The 17,122-nt window shown below is 48.9% G+C and overlaps 3 protein-coding genes across 5 annotated transcripts; all 3 read right to left on the bottom strand.

Moving 5' to 3' along the window:
* Nucleotides 1-232: 232 nt before the first annotated feature.
* On the bottom strand, nt 233-4,810 carry LOC143825741 (snaclec rhodocetin subunit delta-like). Of its 3 annotated transcripts, XM_077314027.1 has the most exons (7): nt 4,451-4,810; nt 3,806-3,871; nt 3,234-3,311; nt 2,629-2,735; nt 1,843-1,965; nt 1,158-1,275; nt 233-640 (listed from the first exon to the last, which is right to left on the bottom strand). In XM_077314027.1, the coding sequence occupies exons 2-7, from the start codon at nt 3,867-3,869 to the stop codon at nt 570-572; spliced, it is 561 nt and encodes a 186-aa protein (XP_077170142.1). In that variant the 5' UTR covers nt 3,870-3,871; nt 4,451-4,810; the 3' UTR covers nt 233-569. The 3 variants fall into 3 exon arrangements, with proteins under 3 accessions (XP_077170142.1, XP_077170143.1, XP_077170141.1); XM_077314028.1 differs by having other exon boundaries at nt 3,806-4,810; XM_077314026.1 differs by lacking the exons at nt 3,806-3,871; nt 4,451-4,810 and having other exon boundaries at nt 3,234-3,696.
* A 98-nt stretch (nt 4,811-4,908) lies between these two features.
* Nucleotides 4,909-13,347, bottom strand: LOC143825738 (alpha-N-acetylneuraminide alpha-2,8-sialyltransferase-like). Its single transcript, XM_077314020.1, has 8 exons — nt 12,739-13,347; nt 11,613-11,787; nt 11,137-11,214; nt 9,938-10,093; nt 8,740-8,884; nt 7,900-8,012; nt 7,512-7,598; nt 4,909-7,142 (listed from the first exon to the last, which is right to left on the bottom strand). Exons 2-8 carry the CDS (start codon nt 11,711-11,713, stop codon nt 6,680-6,682), a joined length of 1,143 nt encoding a protein of 380 aa, XP_077170135.1. The 5' UTR covers nt 11,714-11,787; nt 12,739-13,347; the 3' UTR covers nt 4,909-6,679.
* Nucleotides 13,348-13,468: 121 nt separating this feature from the next.
* Nucleotides 13,469-16,082, bottom strand: ZNHIT1 (zinc finger HIT-type containing 1). The gene is made up of 5 exons (XM_077314034.1): nt 15,840-16,082; nt 15,052-15,222; nt 14,680-14,759; nt 13,888-14,057; nt 13,469-13,682 (listed from the first exon to the last, which is right to left on the bottom strand). Exons 1-5 carry the CDS (start codon nt 15,859-15,861, stop codon nt 13,661-13,663), a joined length of 465 nt encoding a protein of 154 aa, XP_077170149.1. The 5' UTR covers nt 15,862-16,082; the 3' UTR covers nt 13,469-13,660.
* Nucleotides 16,083-17,122: the final 1,040 nt, after the last annotated feature.

The following is a 17,122-nucleotide window of genomic DNA, read 5'->3' as shown; positions in this document are numbered from 1 at the left end:
GGAGATGGAATAGAGAAGTTTCTTTTTGTAGTAATTTTATTAAGTTGGGAGGGAGGGAGGGAGGGAGGGAGGGAGGGAGGGAGGGAGGGAGGGAAGGAAGGAAGGAAGGAAGGAAGGAAGGAAGGAAGGAAGGAAGGAAGGAAGGAAGGAAGGAAGGAAGGAGGGAGGGAGGGAGGGAGGGAGGGAGGGAGGGAAGGAAGGAAGGAAGGAAGGAAGGAAATTGGAGTGGAATGAGAAGGAAGGAAGGAGGGAGGGAGGGAGGGAGGGAGGGAGGGAAGGAAGGAAGGAAGGAAGGATGGAAGGAAGGAAGGAAGGAAGGAAGGAAGGAAGGAAGGAAGGAAGGAAGGAAAGGGGTGGAAGAAGGAAGGAAGGAGGGAGGGAAGGAGGGAGGGAGGGAAGGAGGGAGGGAAGGAGGGAAGGAAGGAACCCCCAAAATCATTCTTACATTGTTACATTGATGTATAATCTAGCCAGAAATTCTAAGAAAAAGTCCCAGATCTCTTGAATTCCTTCTGGCAGCCTTCTATTCACTAGGATGGTGAGTTTCTCATCTATCCCGAGAGGCATCCTCATGCCAGCATGTATTTGCAGATGAATGAGTGTTTTGTATGGCTAAAATGTTGCCTCCAGGCGATGGTACCTGAAAGAAAGAGGGTACCGCTGAAAGTGGAAAGAATCGCTCAGTGAGAGGTTCCGTGTAAACTGCCTGAGCCTCGGGAGGGGCGGTATATAAATAAAATAAATAAATAAAATAAAATAAATAATGGGTTTAAACTACATGTAGAATGGTAGCGGCTAGTTATCGGGGGGGGGATTTTGCAGTCAAAGTAATTCACCCCTGATATCATCTACTTAGGGAATTGGGGAGCTCCCCCTCACTGACAGCCTTCCAGCAGCGGCTGGACAGATCCTTATCCTGGATGCTTTAGGCTGATCCTACACTGAGCAGGGGGTGGGACTAGATGGCCTCGATGGACCCTCCCAACCCTCCCAACTGTACAATTCTATCACAAGCACTTCGAAACACGGGAGTAGGCCCTTCCGCGCTGGAAGCTGATGGACAGATACAAAAGACAGACCAAGGTTGCATGCAAAAAGAAATAGTAGCCTCTCCTCCCCCTCCCCCCGCCCCGTTTAGCCATTTTCTCTGCCAAAACCTTGATCGTTAATTCGCCCGGCTGTTAAATAACAGTGTTCGTTGAAACCACAGATTGTTACGGATGCCTTATACTCGAACGGTGACTGATCGGTCCACGTCCACTGCCATTCATTACCCTAAAGATCCAGCGGTTCAAAAGAAAAAAAGATGTTGTTAAAAACCCAGAAAGCCTTGCTTGAGAAGAGGGCTTAAACAGGGGCCTTTTGCACTGACTCCTGCGAGCAGGAGTGTCCCATTTGAAAGCTAATTGCTTCATTACGGGAGCATTGGCCACTCCCAGGGGGACACCTGCCCTCTACCCCCGAGCTGCAATGTGGGAAATATCCGGCATTCAAAAGGGTTGCCAGCTTTCCTGGTGGGGCCTGCAGATCTGCCGGCCTGTCCAACCCGGGGAAGGTTGCCATGAACTCTGAAGGTCCAGCAGAAGGATAATATAATTTTGGAGCCTGCTGTGTCTGTAGACCTGCCGAGGACGGAGCTTGAAGTCCGAGGCAGGATTGGAGCAGGCACTGTAGCTGACCAACGTGTGGCCAGATCCCATTTCAGCTTAAACTGAAACTGACCAATAGCATTTACTGGCGGGAAGATCCATGGTTTGCTTCCTGTATATGTGGTTTTCTGAGGGCAGGGGAAGGGAGGTTCTTTGGTTCAGTCGAGGTTCAGAGCCCAAACCACCTCCTTACCTGCCTGGTCCCCTGAGCTCCAATCCAGTAGGACCTTTGATTCCTCATCACATGGAGGATGAAGTTGTCTTCCTCGTGGCTGTGAATGGAGGCCAGATGCGACTCGTGTGCCAAGCAATGCTCCTGGGGTGAACAGCCACACCGAGATCAGAACTGGGAAGATTTCTTTCTACTGTTCCCGGCACTCAGGAACCAAGAGGGTCGGGTTCAGGGATTCCAACCTCCAGGTGGGAAACAAGGCCACCGAGTCCCCCCTCCCAAGCAGCCCTTTTCTCCAGGGGAACTGATCTCTGTAGTCTGGAGAGGAGCCATAATTCCAGAGGATCTCCAGGTCCCACCTGGGGGCTGGCATCCCCCTATACCAGCTGCTACACCACATCGGTTTCAGATTGGGAAGTTCCTGGAAATTGGGAGGGCGGGGTCTGGGGAGGGTATAATGCGGGGGTGGGCAAACTGTGGTCCTCCAGATGTCCATGGACTACAATTCCCATGCACCCCTGCCTGCATTTTCTGGCAGGGGGATCATGGGAATTGTAGTCCTTAGACATCTGGAGGGCCGCGCCCACCCCTGGTATAAGGCTTTCAAGTTCGCCCGCTGGAGTGATCTGTTTCTCCAGGGAAACCAATCTCTGCAGCCTGAGGATGTGTTATCGTTCCAAGAGATCTGGCTAATTTGGAAATCGGCAACTCCATCCTGTTGACATTGAGGGGCAGGACTCGCTCCTCCTTCAAGTAACGACTAAAGGTTTATGCTCTTCCCACCCAACATCCCCCCTTCCCCAATACCTCAGCATCGTGCCACATTTTGGATTCGAATACAGCTTTGTAGCAGGCATCCCTGTACTGGAACCAGCCTCGTTCACAACAACCCTGCGTGCAGGGGCAGGTAGAGGCTGGAAAAGAAGGGAGGGTATCTCCGTAAAGAAGAAGAGCTGGTTGTTTCATACCCCGCTTTTCACTACCCGAAGCAGTTCCAAAGTGGCTTACAAACACCCTCTTCCCACAACAGGTACCCAGTGTGATGGTGGTTGGGGGGGGGGGGGCTGAGAGAGCTCTGAGAGAACTGTGCCTGGCCCTAGGCCACCCAGCTGGCTGCATGTGGGGGAGGAGCAGGGAATAAACCTGGCTTGCTGGATGAGCGATAGGGACATGAGCTGCATAGTGCAGTGGGTTGGACTAGATGACCCAGGAGGTCCCTTCCAACTCTTATTATTTTATGATTCTATGAAGACAAACTACAGAAGTCCAGGTTTGCACCGCAGACACACAACGGCAAACTGTCTCCATCATCTGACCTTAGAAACCCCCCACTGTGGCCACCAGAAGCCAGCCCCGACTTTGCAGCATAAAGAAAGAAAGAAAACTAGAATGTATCAGGGATTGCAACAGACCTGAGGGTGAGGAGGAGGAGGAGGAGGCGCTTTCCTCACTGCTGTCCCTCTTTACCCTCCACAGGATCTCTTCGGATCCTGAGAACAAGAAGAAGAACACCCTCCAGCAGGTTTCCACGGCTGTAAAAAGGGACCCCCTTTCCCGATCACAACATTCCCTTCTCCAAATGGCAAGAATTTGCATGGTACACAAAACCAGGATCTGGTTGAGACAGAGAGAGCACTGGGGATTCATACAGAGGTGCTGGCTCTGGTCTGGGAAATTTGTGGATATTGGAGCCCGGGGAGGGATCTCAGCTGGAACGTGAAGCCGCAGAGCCCACCCTCCCAAGGGGAATGAATCTTTGTAGCTTGGAGCGGAGTTGTAATTCCAGGAGAACTTAAGGCCTTACCTGGAGTTTAGCAACCCTTTTCTCTGTGGAGGACCCTAGAGAGTTGCTCCCGATTCAGTTAGATATGGGAATCAGGAGAAGGAATTCCTTTGGCTACAGAAGAGGAGGGGAAGGACTTCTTTCTACCCAGGCAGAGAGTCGTAACCTGCCACCTTTCCCTTGTTCCCTTACACCCCTTACCTGCCGTGACACTGCCTCTGAGCACGAGAATGACAGTCACAAGTCTGGCCAGATGGGTGGCCATTTCTGCCAAGAAAGATGAATTTATTCATCATATGGAATGTGTGTGGAAGAACAAGAGTTGGTTTTTATACCCCTCTTTTCACTACCTGAAGGAGCCCCACAGTGGCTTCCCATTGCGTTTCCTCCCTCTCCCCGCATCCCATGAAGTAGGTGGGGCTGAGAGAACTCTGGGAGAACTGCTGTATGAGAGCAGCTCTAACGGGATGGTGATTAACCTCAGGTCATCCAGCTGGCATGTGTGGTGGGGAATCAAACCCGGTTCGCCAAATAAGTGGCCGCCGCTCTTAACCACAACACCAAGGTGGCTCAGGGGGGATCCGGAGTGGATCCAGGAGATCCTACGATTGTAAGATCATCTGGCTGCCAGACAAGAGACCTTTAGCCCGCTTCCATGGCATGACCTTCATTTTCCTTGGAGGTCTCCCATCCAAATATTAGCCCGCCCCTGATGGGCTTCTGACATCTGGTTGAGAAGCCAGCCTTATGCATTTCCCGCACTGGACTAATGCACCCCTATTGGCGTAGTAGTTGCCAACCTCCAGGTGGGGCCTGGGGATCCCACCAAGCATGAATTTCTCTTACCTTGTTGCCTGTTCGGGAGAACCCACTCTGACTTGCCCCTTGTCCGCGAACGAGAGCTTTATAATAGCAGCGACAGCTGTATTTGCTCTCGCTTCCAGACAGACCAGAGGAGAATGGGCAGCACAATAGCAAAAAGAAGGGAGGGGCAGACAACACAACAGCAATACAGAAGGACCTTTTGTGGTCTTCCAGTTTGGCATCAGGTAAGAGGACTCACCACAAATGGAGGACGAGGACCACACCCCTGAGCAGTTCATCAAGTTGCTATTGCAAAGCTAAAAGACACACCTATCGAAGCATTTGAATTATTTCTTTTTGTTTGATTTTCTGTCCCTCACAGGGAAATGATCAGCCGGCATTTTAAAAAATGCATCACTGGCTGACTGGTAGCCCTGCTGACAATTCAAACCAGAGAGGTTGCAAGGTGGAGTCTAAGGAAACTGTGATACACGAGAAACTTGAATGATCTCTGTTTTATTGGTTTCAGCACTTGGTTTGAAGATGAAACTCAAATTTGAAGATGAAACTCAAATATTTTGGCCACCTCATGAGAAGGAAGGACTCCCTGGAGAAGAGCCTAATGCTGGGAGCGATCGAGGGCAAAAGAAGAAGGGGACGACAGAGAATGAGGTGGCTGGATGGAGTCACTGAAGCAGTAGGTGCAAACTTAAATGGACTCCAGGGAATGGTAGAGGACAGGAAGGCCTGGAGGATCATTGTCCATGGGGTCGCGATTGGTCGGACACGACTTCGCACATAACAACAACAACTTGGTTTCAGTGGGCTCGGGGCAGCTAACAACAATAAAAACACACACAAATATAAATATAATAAACCCAGAAAAACTAATCTGCCAAAAATCACATTGGTCAAAATCTCAAAGGGATGAAAAATGCTGCCTTTTACTCCTATTTATAGCCTGCCTTCACCATTGAGACTCAAGGCAAAATACAAATGCAGCATTAGAAAAACAAAACTGGCAATACAGTATTCAAGGCCTATTTTTGCTGGCACTAATCTTTTTGTGGACAGTACAGTACCTTGCCGTAACCGTGATCTATTCGTATAGCAGAATAAACTGTGGACACCCCCCCCCCCAAAAAAGAAAGAAATAATAACGCAGCAACTAAAATTAGAGACCAGTGCCATCCAAAAATGATAATATATATCAGGACCCTACAATGTAGCGCCCATGGGTGTCATTAACATCTTTCCAGGAGTTCTTCATCGGTTTTTAGAAACGAGGCGGGACAAGTGGAAGTTTTGCTCAGCAGGGCTTCTTATTGGTCACTGGAGCTGATTGGCTGTGCAGATTTTAAAGCTGATAAGCAGCAGATAAGAACCAGCTCTTCCTTTTCTTCTTCTTCTTCTTCTACTGCTGTCTGGTAGTTAAAAAGCTGGGCTTAGCAGGGTAGTCAGCAGTTAGTTAGATAATGTTAGGTTTAAAATTTGTTTTCTGAGCCAGTCCTCTTTACGGCACTCAAACAAAGACCATATTGTGTGAAAAAGGTCAGCATATCACAGGAATAATAATCATATCCATTCCAATAATGACAATTTCCCTTTCAACACCTGGCAGAGGCTCATGGTTATTGTAGTCCATGGACATCTGGAGAGCCACAGTTTGGCCACCCCTGGACTGATCTGCCGATAAGTCTTGGAATTTCTTCTTAACCTCCACATTTACAACTAATCTTCCATTATTTACAAGTTAGTGATTCCTACCCTGTTCGTGTATTTAAAGATTTCCTTATACCACGTTAAACATCAAACATTTTAAAAATAGGGAGACTGCCTTGAAAGGCATTTCAAAACAGCAACAGTGCAGCCAAAAAACAGGGCATTGCTACAATTAACCACATCACCTTCCTCAACCTCTTCTCCTGCATGCTCTGTTAATTGCATCACCCTGGAAAGCCCCGTGTCACAATCCATTAAAACGCAAGAACGTCACCACAAACTTTAAAAATGACAGGAGGCCAACGGGCCAAACATACGATTGCATTGTCCTGATTTCCCCCTAATAACCGTGCAGATGGATGGCAGCCGTTTCAGATAAAGTGCCTAGTGGTGCAGCAACTTTGGAGAGTTTTGCAAGGATTCATCCGTGCCGTTTCCCCCCCCCCCCCCGGCCTCAGTGCTGCTCCCTTCCGGCTTTGCTAGGCATTGCGTCCGGACCCTGCTCTGTGCTCTCCGTCCTTTCTCAAGCCGTTCCCCCACTCCACCCGCTCACTGGCATTTCCCCAGTCGTAATCGTAGCACACCTTGGGCGTACATTTTGAGGTAGTAAGAGAACTCGCGGTTCATAGCATGCATCCCAGGTTTGGGCAGATTGTTGTCGTAATAGTGATGCGGTATCGGCCGTCCGGCCAGGTCGTTCGCAAAAGGCCAGAAGCCGTAGAGGGTGATGCGCTTGCAGAACTCCAAGGCCACGCTGACGAGCATGAACCCGGAGGAGAGGCGATTGGGCTCAAGGCCCTGGCCTTTCCAGTATCTTCCCAGGGCGCTCATATAGTGTGGGTTCAGGAAGTAAGCCTGCTGCCCCGTGCCAAAATCCTCCATGGCATACAGAGCTTGGTACGCGAGGTCGCTCTGGCCCTGGAACGAGAAGCCGGGAATGAAGGCGAGGGCGTGCCTGTAAGGCCGCAGGGCGTCTACGAAAGGTCTCCTGCGGGCCTGCAGCTTGTTGAACCTGCAGGGCGAGAGAAGAAATAAGGGAAGCAAGCTGAGTCCAGGATATTGCCCAGGGGTGGCCAAACTGTGGCTCTCCAGATGTCTGGGGACTACAATCCCCATGAGCCTTTGTCAGGATGTGCTCATGGGAATTGTAGTCCGTGGATGGTGGGAGCGTCACAGTTTGGGCTGTCCTGATATTTGTTAACCCTGGTTGAGAAAGCCTGTTCTAGGCAGATTTATCTGATCATTGTTTGGCAAGCCACAGTTTAAAAAAAAAAATAGCACATGCAGGAAAAAGCCATATTAGATTATCCACGCAGGCCAGTTCTGAAGCCCTATAGGTAGAGCCTGCATATCTGTGCCAGGTTGTCACCCATCTCTTTACCTGTTGTTAATTATGCTGGGGTTTATGGTAAACAGGCTGGTCTTGGTTCCTATATCTTCAGAATAGTTCATAGGAGGCATGTTAAACCTGGTCGGGAAAAGAAGAGAAAACCTGCACCAGTGCTTGTGTGAATGCTTGCTTCCCCTGTCGTGCCCTCCAAAGGAGAAGAGCTGGGGTTTTATACACTGCTTTTCACTACCTGATTCCAAAGTGGCTTACAAACACTTTTCCCTTCCTCTTCCCACAACAGCCCGTCGGAGCAGATTATACCATTCCAGACAGACTAGGAGAATGATTTCATTTTAGGCACCTTGGTAAATCGACAAAGATAGTCACCTAGCATGCTGCCCACCTTAAAACGCTGCGGGCCATTCCCCCCAAGAGTTACCTCACTATTAAATCTGCCTGGTCAATTTCCTGCCCGCAGCTGCTATTCCGGAGGTTTCCGCCATTTCCTACCACTGCACAGTGGTCATAGAGAACGCCCGAGATCGGTGATCTCTACAGGTTTTAACAAGAGAAGAAGGAGGAGGTTTAAAATGCAGAGTGTGGAGGCCACTGGCCAAAATCATGAATTCCCACTAAACAATGACCTTTCTTGCAGTCCCATCCCCTTTGGTAGCCCTTAGCTTTAGACTAGGAAGAAGAAGAAGAGTTGGTTCTTATCTGCCACTTTTCTCTACCTGAAGGAGTCTCAAAAGTGGCTTACAATCGCCTTTCCCTTTCCTCTCCCCACAACAGACACCCTCTGAGGCAGGTGGGGCTGAGAGAGCCAGCTTGGTGTTGTGGTTAGGAGTGCGGACTTCTAATCTGGCAAGCCAGGTTTGGTTCCCTGCTTCTCCTCCACATGCAGCCAGCTGGGTGACCTTGGGTTTGCCACAGCCCTGACAGAGCTGTTCTGACCGAGCAGGAATGCCAACTATGCTCATAACACAACTCCATCAGTGCCCCCTGTAGGACTGTCTTTGAATGTTTTCGAATCATGCAAAGATCTCACACATTCTAGCACATATCAACACGTTTTTTAAAAAATTGATATTAGGTTTCATCTATGGCTTGCTTTGTATTGTCGGAAGTTATGAGCACATTGTGCAATCCAGCGTGGCCTCCACAGTGAAGCCGAGAGATCCATGTGGACAGATCAATTTGTGCGCAACCTCTGCGCCATCTCCTCCTGGCCGCATCCCTAAAGCAAAAGAAGCGGTACCAACGCAATTCCGCCTCCTACCTCCGGCAGGAGTTCGATCAGAGAAGCTTCTACTCTCATCTTCTTGCCTTTGTTCCCATCCAAGAGGATGTCTGACCCCAGAGGGGTATTTTCCTTGGTGATGGCTAGCCAGTGAGAAGCATTGCAGCATGTGCCCAGTCCTGTCCTGCGAGAGGAAAGGAGGGAGGTTAGGGGGACTCCGAAGGGCACTGGTGATCAGCTGGTCAGTGATGCAAGAGGGACCTCCCAGTTTTGGATACTTCATCATTCTCCCACGGTGGTGAGAAGAACAGAACGGGCTTAAAAAGCACAGAGCGACAGAGACCAGCACGTATGAGAGATCCTTTTCCAAACAGGAAAAATAAAAATAAATGTTGTGCTGAAACTCAAAACATACCCACCAAGCCTGCTTCATACATGCTAAACAGCCGTAAGACAACTAGTTGTAGTCTACAGTATGTCAACAGTTAAAATAACCTTTAAGTTAAACCTAAACTTAAAGTAACCTTTAAGTTAAAAGTAACTTAAAGGAGGAAGGCTTCTTTCGGCAAATCATGCAGATTCCAGTGAATTATGTCAGCAAAAGGGCCGCAGTGACTCAAAGTTGCATCTTAACCTTTATATTTATATATATAAATACAGATTCAAAGATATATTTAAAAAGATATATTGCAGCTCCAGGTCACCGCGGCCTTTTGGCTGATAGTTTGATGCAATCGCTGTGGTTTGCTGCAAAACGCCTTCCTGCTTTTGCTGAAAAGTTCAAGAAAGTTTTTGATTCATTGCACACTATAGCTTATAAACTGATTTCTCAGTCCCTCGAGTACTTATTTGTACTCTCGTTCTTTTCCCGATGCAATACGACAGCTGTTCCATTCCAGTGTCAGTATTCAAGGATTCTATTGCACTGCATCGGACCAAACGGGCTCTAGGCCACAAAAATATTATTACTACTTTTTTAAAGCATCTCTTAGGGAGCTCAGCAGGTCGAATGCTTGGGGCAGAACGCAAATCCTGTTCAGATGTAAAGCCCACAGCCAAACAGGTGGGAATTCACTCCTCGCTGTACCATCATCAGGTAGAATAGTTCTGCCACACCCATCAATTCTGCACTTCTACCCTAAAAATTTACTTATTTCGATTTCAATTTATAGGCCGGCCTTCTCCTCGCAGACCCGGAGCGGCTTCTTCCCTCTCTGAGCAGACGGATTGGACCTACCTGTACCAGGTCACTGCCGTAGCATTGGGCTCCCAGGGGCATTCTTGCGCTAACAGCAAATGCTCCAAAATCTTTTTGTCTTTTTCCGGTACAGGCGACGTCGCAATGGCACGAACCAGCTCCTCATCTCTGGCCGTCATAGGAAGGAGGACACTCCTAGGAGGAAAAGAGGGGCCAGCAAAAGACACCCAGAACCTCTAGTAATGGGGTGATCTACTCTGAAAGAATCCTGCACATGGAACCTGCTTTCACATCCAGAGCTCGGAATGCCCCCGAATTGCAATCTCCTAGTCCTTATGGCCTCCTCTTTTTATTTAACTTTGCACATTGTCGGTCACTTGCATATAAACATGCAGATTCGGGTCCAATGGCAGCACCCAACAAGAGTTTGAAGGTACAAGCTTTTGAGCATCAAAGCTCACGCTCTTGTTAGCTCCCCAAATTCTTGGTGGTGTCTAAGGTGCTGCCGAATTCGAACCTCAACATTTTATGCAGACCAACAATAAATATAACAACAACCACGACCGTGTTTTATTTATAGCCCGCCCTTCTGCTTCACTCAGAAAGGGCTACAGCATTAAAACGACATCCACAGTTTTCAAATGTTTACAATACAGCGAATACAACTAATGCCCTTTAAACTAGATTCACAGACAGAGGGTATTGGCAAGCTGCTGATCTTCCTTCTTCTCTCTTCCGTTTCTTCTCCTCTCGTCCCTCTCAGGGGTGATCCAGCTTTTCTTGGTGGATGTTGTGTTTAGTTTTGGCCATAAACCTGATGGGACAGCTCCATCTTACAGGCCCTGCGGAACTGATTCAGGGACCCCCCCCCCCCCGGGGCCCTGAGGCTGATATTGACTTGAAGGTCTTAGTGCCCTTGGGAGATTATAAGGGAAAAGGGAACCCTCTGAAATTTTGCACACAAACAGGCTCTCTGGCATGAAAAAATCTCTGCTCTCGTTCTTACACTGTTCGCACAACAACTCAAAACGGTGACAGAGGGAGGGCCTGAACTTTACCTGTTGAACCCAATTAACCCCTGACTCTATTAGCTGAAGTCCTTTGCTATGGACCGCAGTGACCGTCCTCAAGGATCTGAGGAACATCAAAAATACACGATGCGTCCAGGCTTGCCCGAGAGAAAGGCAAGCATACAAATGAAGATCTCTTTTTCAAAAAAAAAAAAAATCAGTACTTACTGTTCTGACAGATTTCCAGTCCCAAACAACCCTTTCAGTTTCCAGCACTTGGCTAAGGCTTGCGGCATAGCTTGGTATCTGTGGGAAAGCCACCCACAAAGAATAGGGTAGTGGAGTTTACAGCTCTTAACCAGGATTAATTCTATACAACATATACCTCTAAATACACACTCTTTGCCTGTCCTATTGACTATGTAGATGTACATAAGGCCAAAACCTTATTCAGGGCTCCCTAATCTGTAAAGGCCACAAGAGACAGGGCCTTTTCGGTGGTGGCACCAAAAAGTTTCATGGCCGAGTGGGAATTCGAACTTCATTCTCCCCGTGGGACCCTTGAACCACAACACCCCATTGGCCCAACCCACTGGCGTGGTTTGGTCCCTATCCTAGCCTTTGCAACTGGCCACCCCCCTGCTGTCCAATTTAGCACCGAGCCCCCCTGCCCCATCGCTCCATCCCTACGCGTCCCAGCTCACCTGGCTGTCCTCCGCATCAATGAAAGCGTGAGGCTGACGAGGAAGATCATGCTGATGCCCAGCCCCAAGTTCCGTTTCCCAAGCCGCATGTCAAGGTACATAGCACAGAAGTCAACCGACCCCCCTGGTCAAGCCGGGGGTTCCTGGATCCGTCAGGGAAAGACCTCGGCAGCCGCTTCACGTGAAGACACAAGAAACACCGGAGTCATCTCAAGAAACCTGCCTGATAAGGAGGCCGCACCTCTGCCACAGGTTGCCCTTCCCTCTTTACCTGTCAGCTTGGCCCCTAGGAAATGCCACGCATTCCAGACACCCATATCAATCACGTAAAAAAGGCCCTGCGTTACGGTTCTTTCAGAACCCAAAACCACTGGCAGAGACATTGCAACATGCCCGAGAAGTTTCTGGATTGGAACCAAAGTAAATGCAGACTGGCAACCAACCTCGAACAAAGACCTACCGAATAGGCCCAGGAACCTCACAAGGCATGCCTGGTGGAATTTGCGTAATTTCTCTCTCTTTCCCGCGCCCATCCTCAGCAAGAGGTAATCTAAAACCAGTGTGGAGTAATGCTTAAGAGTGGCAGCTTCTAATCTGGCAAGCTGGATTTGATTCCCCACTCCTCCACGTGCAGTCCGGTGAGCTTGGGCTAGTCACAGCCCTGATAGCGCTGTTCTGACTGAGCACTCCTCTCCGAGCTCTCTCAGCCCCATCTATCTTGCAGGGTGGGGTGAAGAAGGGAAGGCAATTGTAAGCCACTTTGAGATTGCTTTGGGCACTGGGCAGTGGGGTATAAAAACCAACTCTTCTTCTAAAATGCACTACTCAGAGGGAGAAGAAGGGAGCACACACAATACCACAATCTGTAAGATCACATAAAGCAGGACTACCCAAGATTGAACTCGCTCAGTTTGTGTCAAAGGGGTCAAGCGACAACAAACAAGCAAAAAATATTTATTATGTCATTTGCACATGTAAAATCTAAAACATTCAGAGGTCTGAGTCAGACTGGACAATTTAAAAACGTCGCTGGCGGATGCATGCGTCCTACGAATCACATAAAATCAGATGCATTTTGGATTCTGCCGCCTTCCTTGGCGGTCACAAATACATTAAATATACATACCACGCATCCAGAGAGTATTTTGTATTTTTCACAGACAGGCGTTGTTCTCTTGTATGCTGTGGGGTTAGGCAAAGAATTTCTTATCTATATGGATATTTCTCACTAATTCTATCCTCACACGACTTTGATCCAGTATGAAATTGCCAATAGCTATGAGTAACTGACTTTGAAGTAGCAATGGCAGTGCCTTTAACTCACAGATGGGGGGGGGGGGGGAGAGACAGTCCTAGTAATAAGTGACAAATTAAAGCAAACAAGGTCACGGTTCAGATAAACATCTCTTGGGAGTATTCATTGCAGAACTGATTTCAGATTTGGCTTCGGGGTGCCTGCAGTCTCTCACTTTTGATTCAGATAAGTCTTCGGGGCTGCTATAGTTGGCAGTCCAAACATGCAGAAAAGATTACATCATCAAGCTGCTTAAAAGAGTAGTTTAGGTTGACGTGGGTATTCTGAGCTACACCTATCCCAGAATATCCACAACAGCCAGTTGACTCCATCCATGTAAGCCTTCCACGATTCATGAGAATAGTTTTATTTAGAAGAGCAACAACTTTGTATAGAAAGAGAGGAGGGAGAGAGAGATTCCTAACTGACTAACTGTTGCAGCTGTAAGAAAAAAGCAAAGGTACTTCACCTGCAGAACAAACTGCTCTAGGAGCGGTGGCTTCTAATCTTATGTCAGATTAGACTGGGGGGGGGGGGAGAGTGAGCAGTCTTGCACACAAAATTCGACAAACACCTTGATTTTATTACTCAGACGCTAGCGGCAGTTCAGTACAAGGCATGTGATCTTCTGTCAGAAGCTGGTGTACCACACTTCTTCTCAATGGGGCAGGGCCAGCAGCTGAACAGGCCCAAGGGCAACAGGTAGGCCTCAACCACCTTCCAAAGACAGGCCAGCAGACAGGAGTTCCACAGGTCAAACCGTCCACTTCAGACATCTGTGTGCGAGAGACAGCAGGCATTTCAGCTCACACGCCAGTCCAAGTATGAGTACTGCTTAACGTTTATATACAGCCGGGAGAGAAATGAAGCCCCTCTGGTGTCTTCTCTTAGCGTAACCAATCTTGTCTTAACTTGGCAAAAAGAGCAATCCTTGCAAAACCCAACAAGTACCCAGGCAGCTGGTTTAGCTGCTTGCCTCACCTCGTCTCCTGATGCGTCCCCAAACACTTCACGCAGCAGTAACGGGCCCCGCAGGACACGCAGGTATAGTTTGAGGGGAAGCCGCAGACCGTGCAGAAGTGGCGCTGGGGCAAGTTCGAAGGGGGCGCGCAGGCGGTGAGATAGTTGGGCCCTTCACTCGTGTTGAGGTTCTGGAAAAGGAGGAGAGGTCAGACACACAGCTACAAGAAGGGACTGAGAGTCAGCGGGAGAGAGAGCACTCTTGACATGCCGGTTCATTCCCCTGGCGTTTCCCAAAGACACCGGCTGTCATAGGCCTGCAGTACTTCGTTTTTACTCTATTTGTATTTTCCTGTGTTTGAGAACCTACCTGTGTTATATACTGAGACGTAACATTGCTTGGCCCTTTGGGATTTCTTTAATCCTTTGGCTTCTTAATTCTGTTTTGGGGTATTAAGTTGTTGCTCCTCCCTTTCTATGTTTCTTTATTAGTATTGCACCTCTGGTGGCAGGAAGTGTTGTGAAGTCATTGCTGAATGCAAGAAATGTTCAAAGGTGGCTTGCCTTTGCCAAACGCCTGATATTTCTCGGTGGTCTCCTGTCTAAATACTGGCTAGAGCTGACCCTGTTTAGCTTCTGCAGTCTGCTCATTTCCCCCAAAGATCAACTGTGAAGGAATGACACCACTGTTCAATGGCCCAATGGTTCGTTCAGAACCAGCCCTGAGCATCTGGGAAAGATAAACAAGCGGCACATGAAAGCCAGAATAGCAGTCACGTGCCCCGCCCAAGCCGGGGAGATGGGGACACTTGCCTGTTCCTCTAACAAAGCCTGGAAATTCTTGCGGAAACGCAGCTTGAAATGATCCCCACGGGTTTTCTTCTTCTTCTTACCTGTCAACAGGGAGATGAGCAAACAAGAGACATCAGTGAGCACTTAGGACGAGAAGGCAGGCGAGCATTGAGGAGAAAGAGCTGGTTCATTATACTCCACGTCCCCAAATGGCTTACCTTTCCCTTCCTCTCCCTGTAACGGACACCCTGCAAGGTAGGGGGGATTGAGAGAGCTCTGAGAGAACTGCTCTGCAGAGAACAGCTCCACCCAACTGGCTGCAGGTGGAGGAGCGGGGGATCAAAGCCGGCTAGCTAGCTCGCTAGATTTACCAGGGCCGACCCTAGAACTCACCTGTTTCAGCATCATCATCAAACTGTGGCAGTCGCTTGACCAGCTGGGGCATGTTCGCGTGGGGATCATCCTGAAAATTGTCGTTCTCCAAGGCCTCCAGCTGGCGGTTCAGGCGTCGCTGGCGGGTGGCCCGGTCCAAGATGCGCCGCTGGCTGGGATCCTGGGATCGCGCTGGAGGGAAAAGGGGAGAGAGGCTGTGAGGCCACCTGACGGATAGGGTGCTGTTTGGCCAACAGCTGCGTGGACCCTTCTTCAATAGCATCAGCCATTCAACTGGCACAACACCCCTCTGAGGGAGGCCAGCAGAGAGCTGTCCTGCCGTGTCCACTTTTAGCATTTTTAACACCTGAGCACAGGAACCAATGAGTCCAGCCGGGTCAGTATCGTCCATGCAAACCAGCAGCACCTGGTCTCAAGGAAAAGGCTTTCACATCACCTGCAAGCTGATCCTTTAACTAGAGATGCTGGGAATTGAACCTGGGCCTTCTTGCATTCCAAGCAGATGTACTACCACTGAGCTACAGTCACCCCCACACACACACACCTGCCCCGTTTAAAAAAGCCTGTGCAGAAGTGAAGGGTGCCATTTCCCAGAGACGCCTTGAGAGTGAAAGGCAATTTTTGCAAACTAATTTTCAGAGGGGTCTCCCTGTCGGTTTGCAAAAGTGGAGCCGCATTCGAATCCAGGAGCATTTGGGAGCCAGCAAGATTTGGGAGGGGAAGGAGCTTCCCAGAGGCAAAGCCCCCTCCGCCCCCGTCTTACTGCAAGGACCACTCCCCCCAAATACCTGAGACTTTCTTTTCCACCATGCTGCAAGCCGAGCAAAGCGACGCACTCCTCCAAGGCAAGAAACGGACGCGAATTGTACCCGGCTGCCACCATAGGCTAAAGCAGACTCCCGTTGGGTCCTCGGCTCTCCGGATGTCTGTGGACTACAATTCCCATGAGCCCTGGTCAGCATGCTGCTGGCTAGGGCTCATGGGAATTGTAGTCCACAGACATCCGGAGAACTACAGTTTAGCCACCGCGGCCATATTGCAAGAGGCACTGGCGTTTCCGCCTGCTCTCGGAAGCCACGCCCCTTTTGGAGCGCCTGCGCAGCGAAGACGGTCGATGGAAGGGTTTCAGGCACGGCTTCTCTGGGTCCTAACCTCTGCCAATTTTCGAGCAAAGATTGCTTTTTGTTCTGCCACATATCTCAGTTCTACTGAGTATAGTTTATAGCAGGGGTAGGCAAACTGTGGCCCTCCATGAGCCCAGGGCCTCATGGGAATTGTAGTCCATGGACATCTGGAGGGCCACAGTTTGCCTACCCCTGGTTTATTGTTTCATGATGCAGTTTATTAATTTGCTTCTAATTTATTCCTTACGTATGTGTTTATGTATTTAGCTATTTTCCAGACCACCCCTCCCCACAAGTATTTTTTTTTTCAATAGTCTTGCTTGGGTAAAGTTTAATGCCCATTCTGGCCCAGTGCTGGGTATTCTGGAGGCTTTGGGGGCTGGAAAGGGTTATTAAAGGTGCAGGATTTCTTCCTTCTCATTTCTAAAATTTTGTTCTGGAGTGCCTTTAATGCACCCCACTGTTTTTTGGAGGTGCTAAGGTTTGTTTAATGCCCGGCTTGTTCCGGAGGTGTTTTAGTCACAAGCAGGTTGGTAAGCACACAATATTTCTGCCTTTGGATTTCCAAAATATTGATCTGCAGTGGCTGAAACATGTCCCACTACTTAATACTGCTTAATACTCGTTCCAGTCTGTTCTGGATTGTTCCAGAGGCATTCTGGCCTGGAAAGAGGTTAATTGAGGTGTGGGAGTTCCACTTTTTCATTTCTAAAATATTGTCCTCGAGCATCTTGAGTATTGCATCCTGTTGTTTTTTTTTGTGGCACTGTTGTTTGTTTAATGCCCCTTCCAGGGGGTTCTGAAGGCATTTTAACCCAGAACAGGTTAATAAAGGTGTGAGAGTTACACTTCTTCGTGTCTAAATCATTGTTCTTGAATGCCTGTAATTCATCCCACTTTTTTGTTTTTAATGCATTCTTGTATGTTTAATATCCATTCTGGCCTGT

The sequence above is a fragment of the Paroedura picta genome, chromosome 16 (assembly GCF_049243985.1).
Source record: "Paroedura picta isolate Pp20150507F chromosome 16, Ppicta_v3.0, whole genome shotgun sequence".
NCBI classification, from domain to species: domain Eukaryota; kingdom Metazoa; phylum Chordata; class Lepidosauria; order Squamata; family Gekkonidae; genus Paroedura; species Paroedura picta.
The sequence above is the reverse complement of the archived record's forward strand: the minus strand, read 5'-3'. Positions and strand labels throughout refer to the sequence as shown.

What these genes read in the sequence shown, in the direction of transcription:
- LOC143825741 (XM_077314026.1), bottom strand. Translation starts at nt 3,468, where the DNA reads ATGAATCCCCAGTGCTCTCTCTGTCTCAACCAGATCCTGGTTTTGTGT. An exon ending in GAGCTCAGGGGACCAGGCAG is followed by an intron (nt 1,276 to 1,842) that starts GTAAGGAGGTGG and finishes CTGGATCTTTAG; the next exon opens with GGTAATGAATGGCAGTGGAC. An exon ending in CGGGCGAATTAACGATCAAG is followed by an intron (nt 641 to 1,157) that starts GTTTTGGCAGAG and finishes TCTTTCTTTCAG; the next exon opens with GTACCATCGCCTGGAGGCAA.
- ZNHIT1 (XM_077314034.1), bottom strand. Translation starts at nt 15,861, where the DNA reads ATGGTGGAAAAGAAAGTCTCAG. An exon ending in GGTGGAAAAGAAAGTCTCAG is followed by an intron (nt 15,223 to 15,839) that starts GTATTTGGGGGG and finishes TTTTCCCTCCAG; the next exon opens with CGCGATCCCAGGATCCCAGC. An exon ending in AGGCTTTGTTAGAGGAACAG is followed by an intron (nt 14,058 to 14,679) that starts GCAAGTGTCCCC and finishes CTCCTTTTCCAG; the next exon opens with AACCTCAACACGAGTGAAGG.
- LOC143825738 (XM_077314020.1), bottom strand. Translation starts at nt 11,713, where the DNA reads ATGTACCTTGACATGCGGCTTGGGAAACGGAACTTGGGGCTGGGCATC. An exon ending in TGATCGAACTCCTGCCGGAG is followed by an intron (nt 8,013 to 8,739) that starts GTAGGAGGCGGA and finishes TAAAACCTGTAG; the next exon opens with AGATCACCGATCTCGGGCGT. An exon ending in CCCAGCATAATTAACAACAG is followed by an intron (nt 7,143 to 7,511) that starts GTAAAGAGATGG and finishes CTCGCCCTGCAG; the next exon opens with GTTCAACAAGCTGCAGGCCC.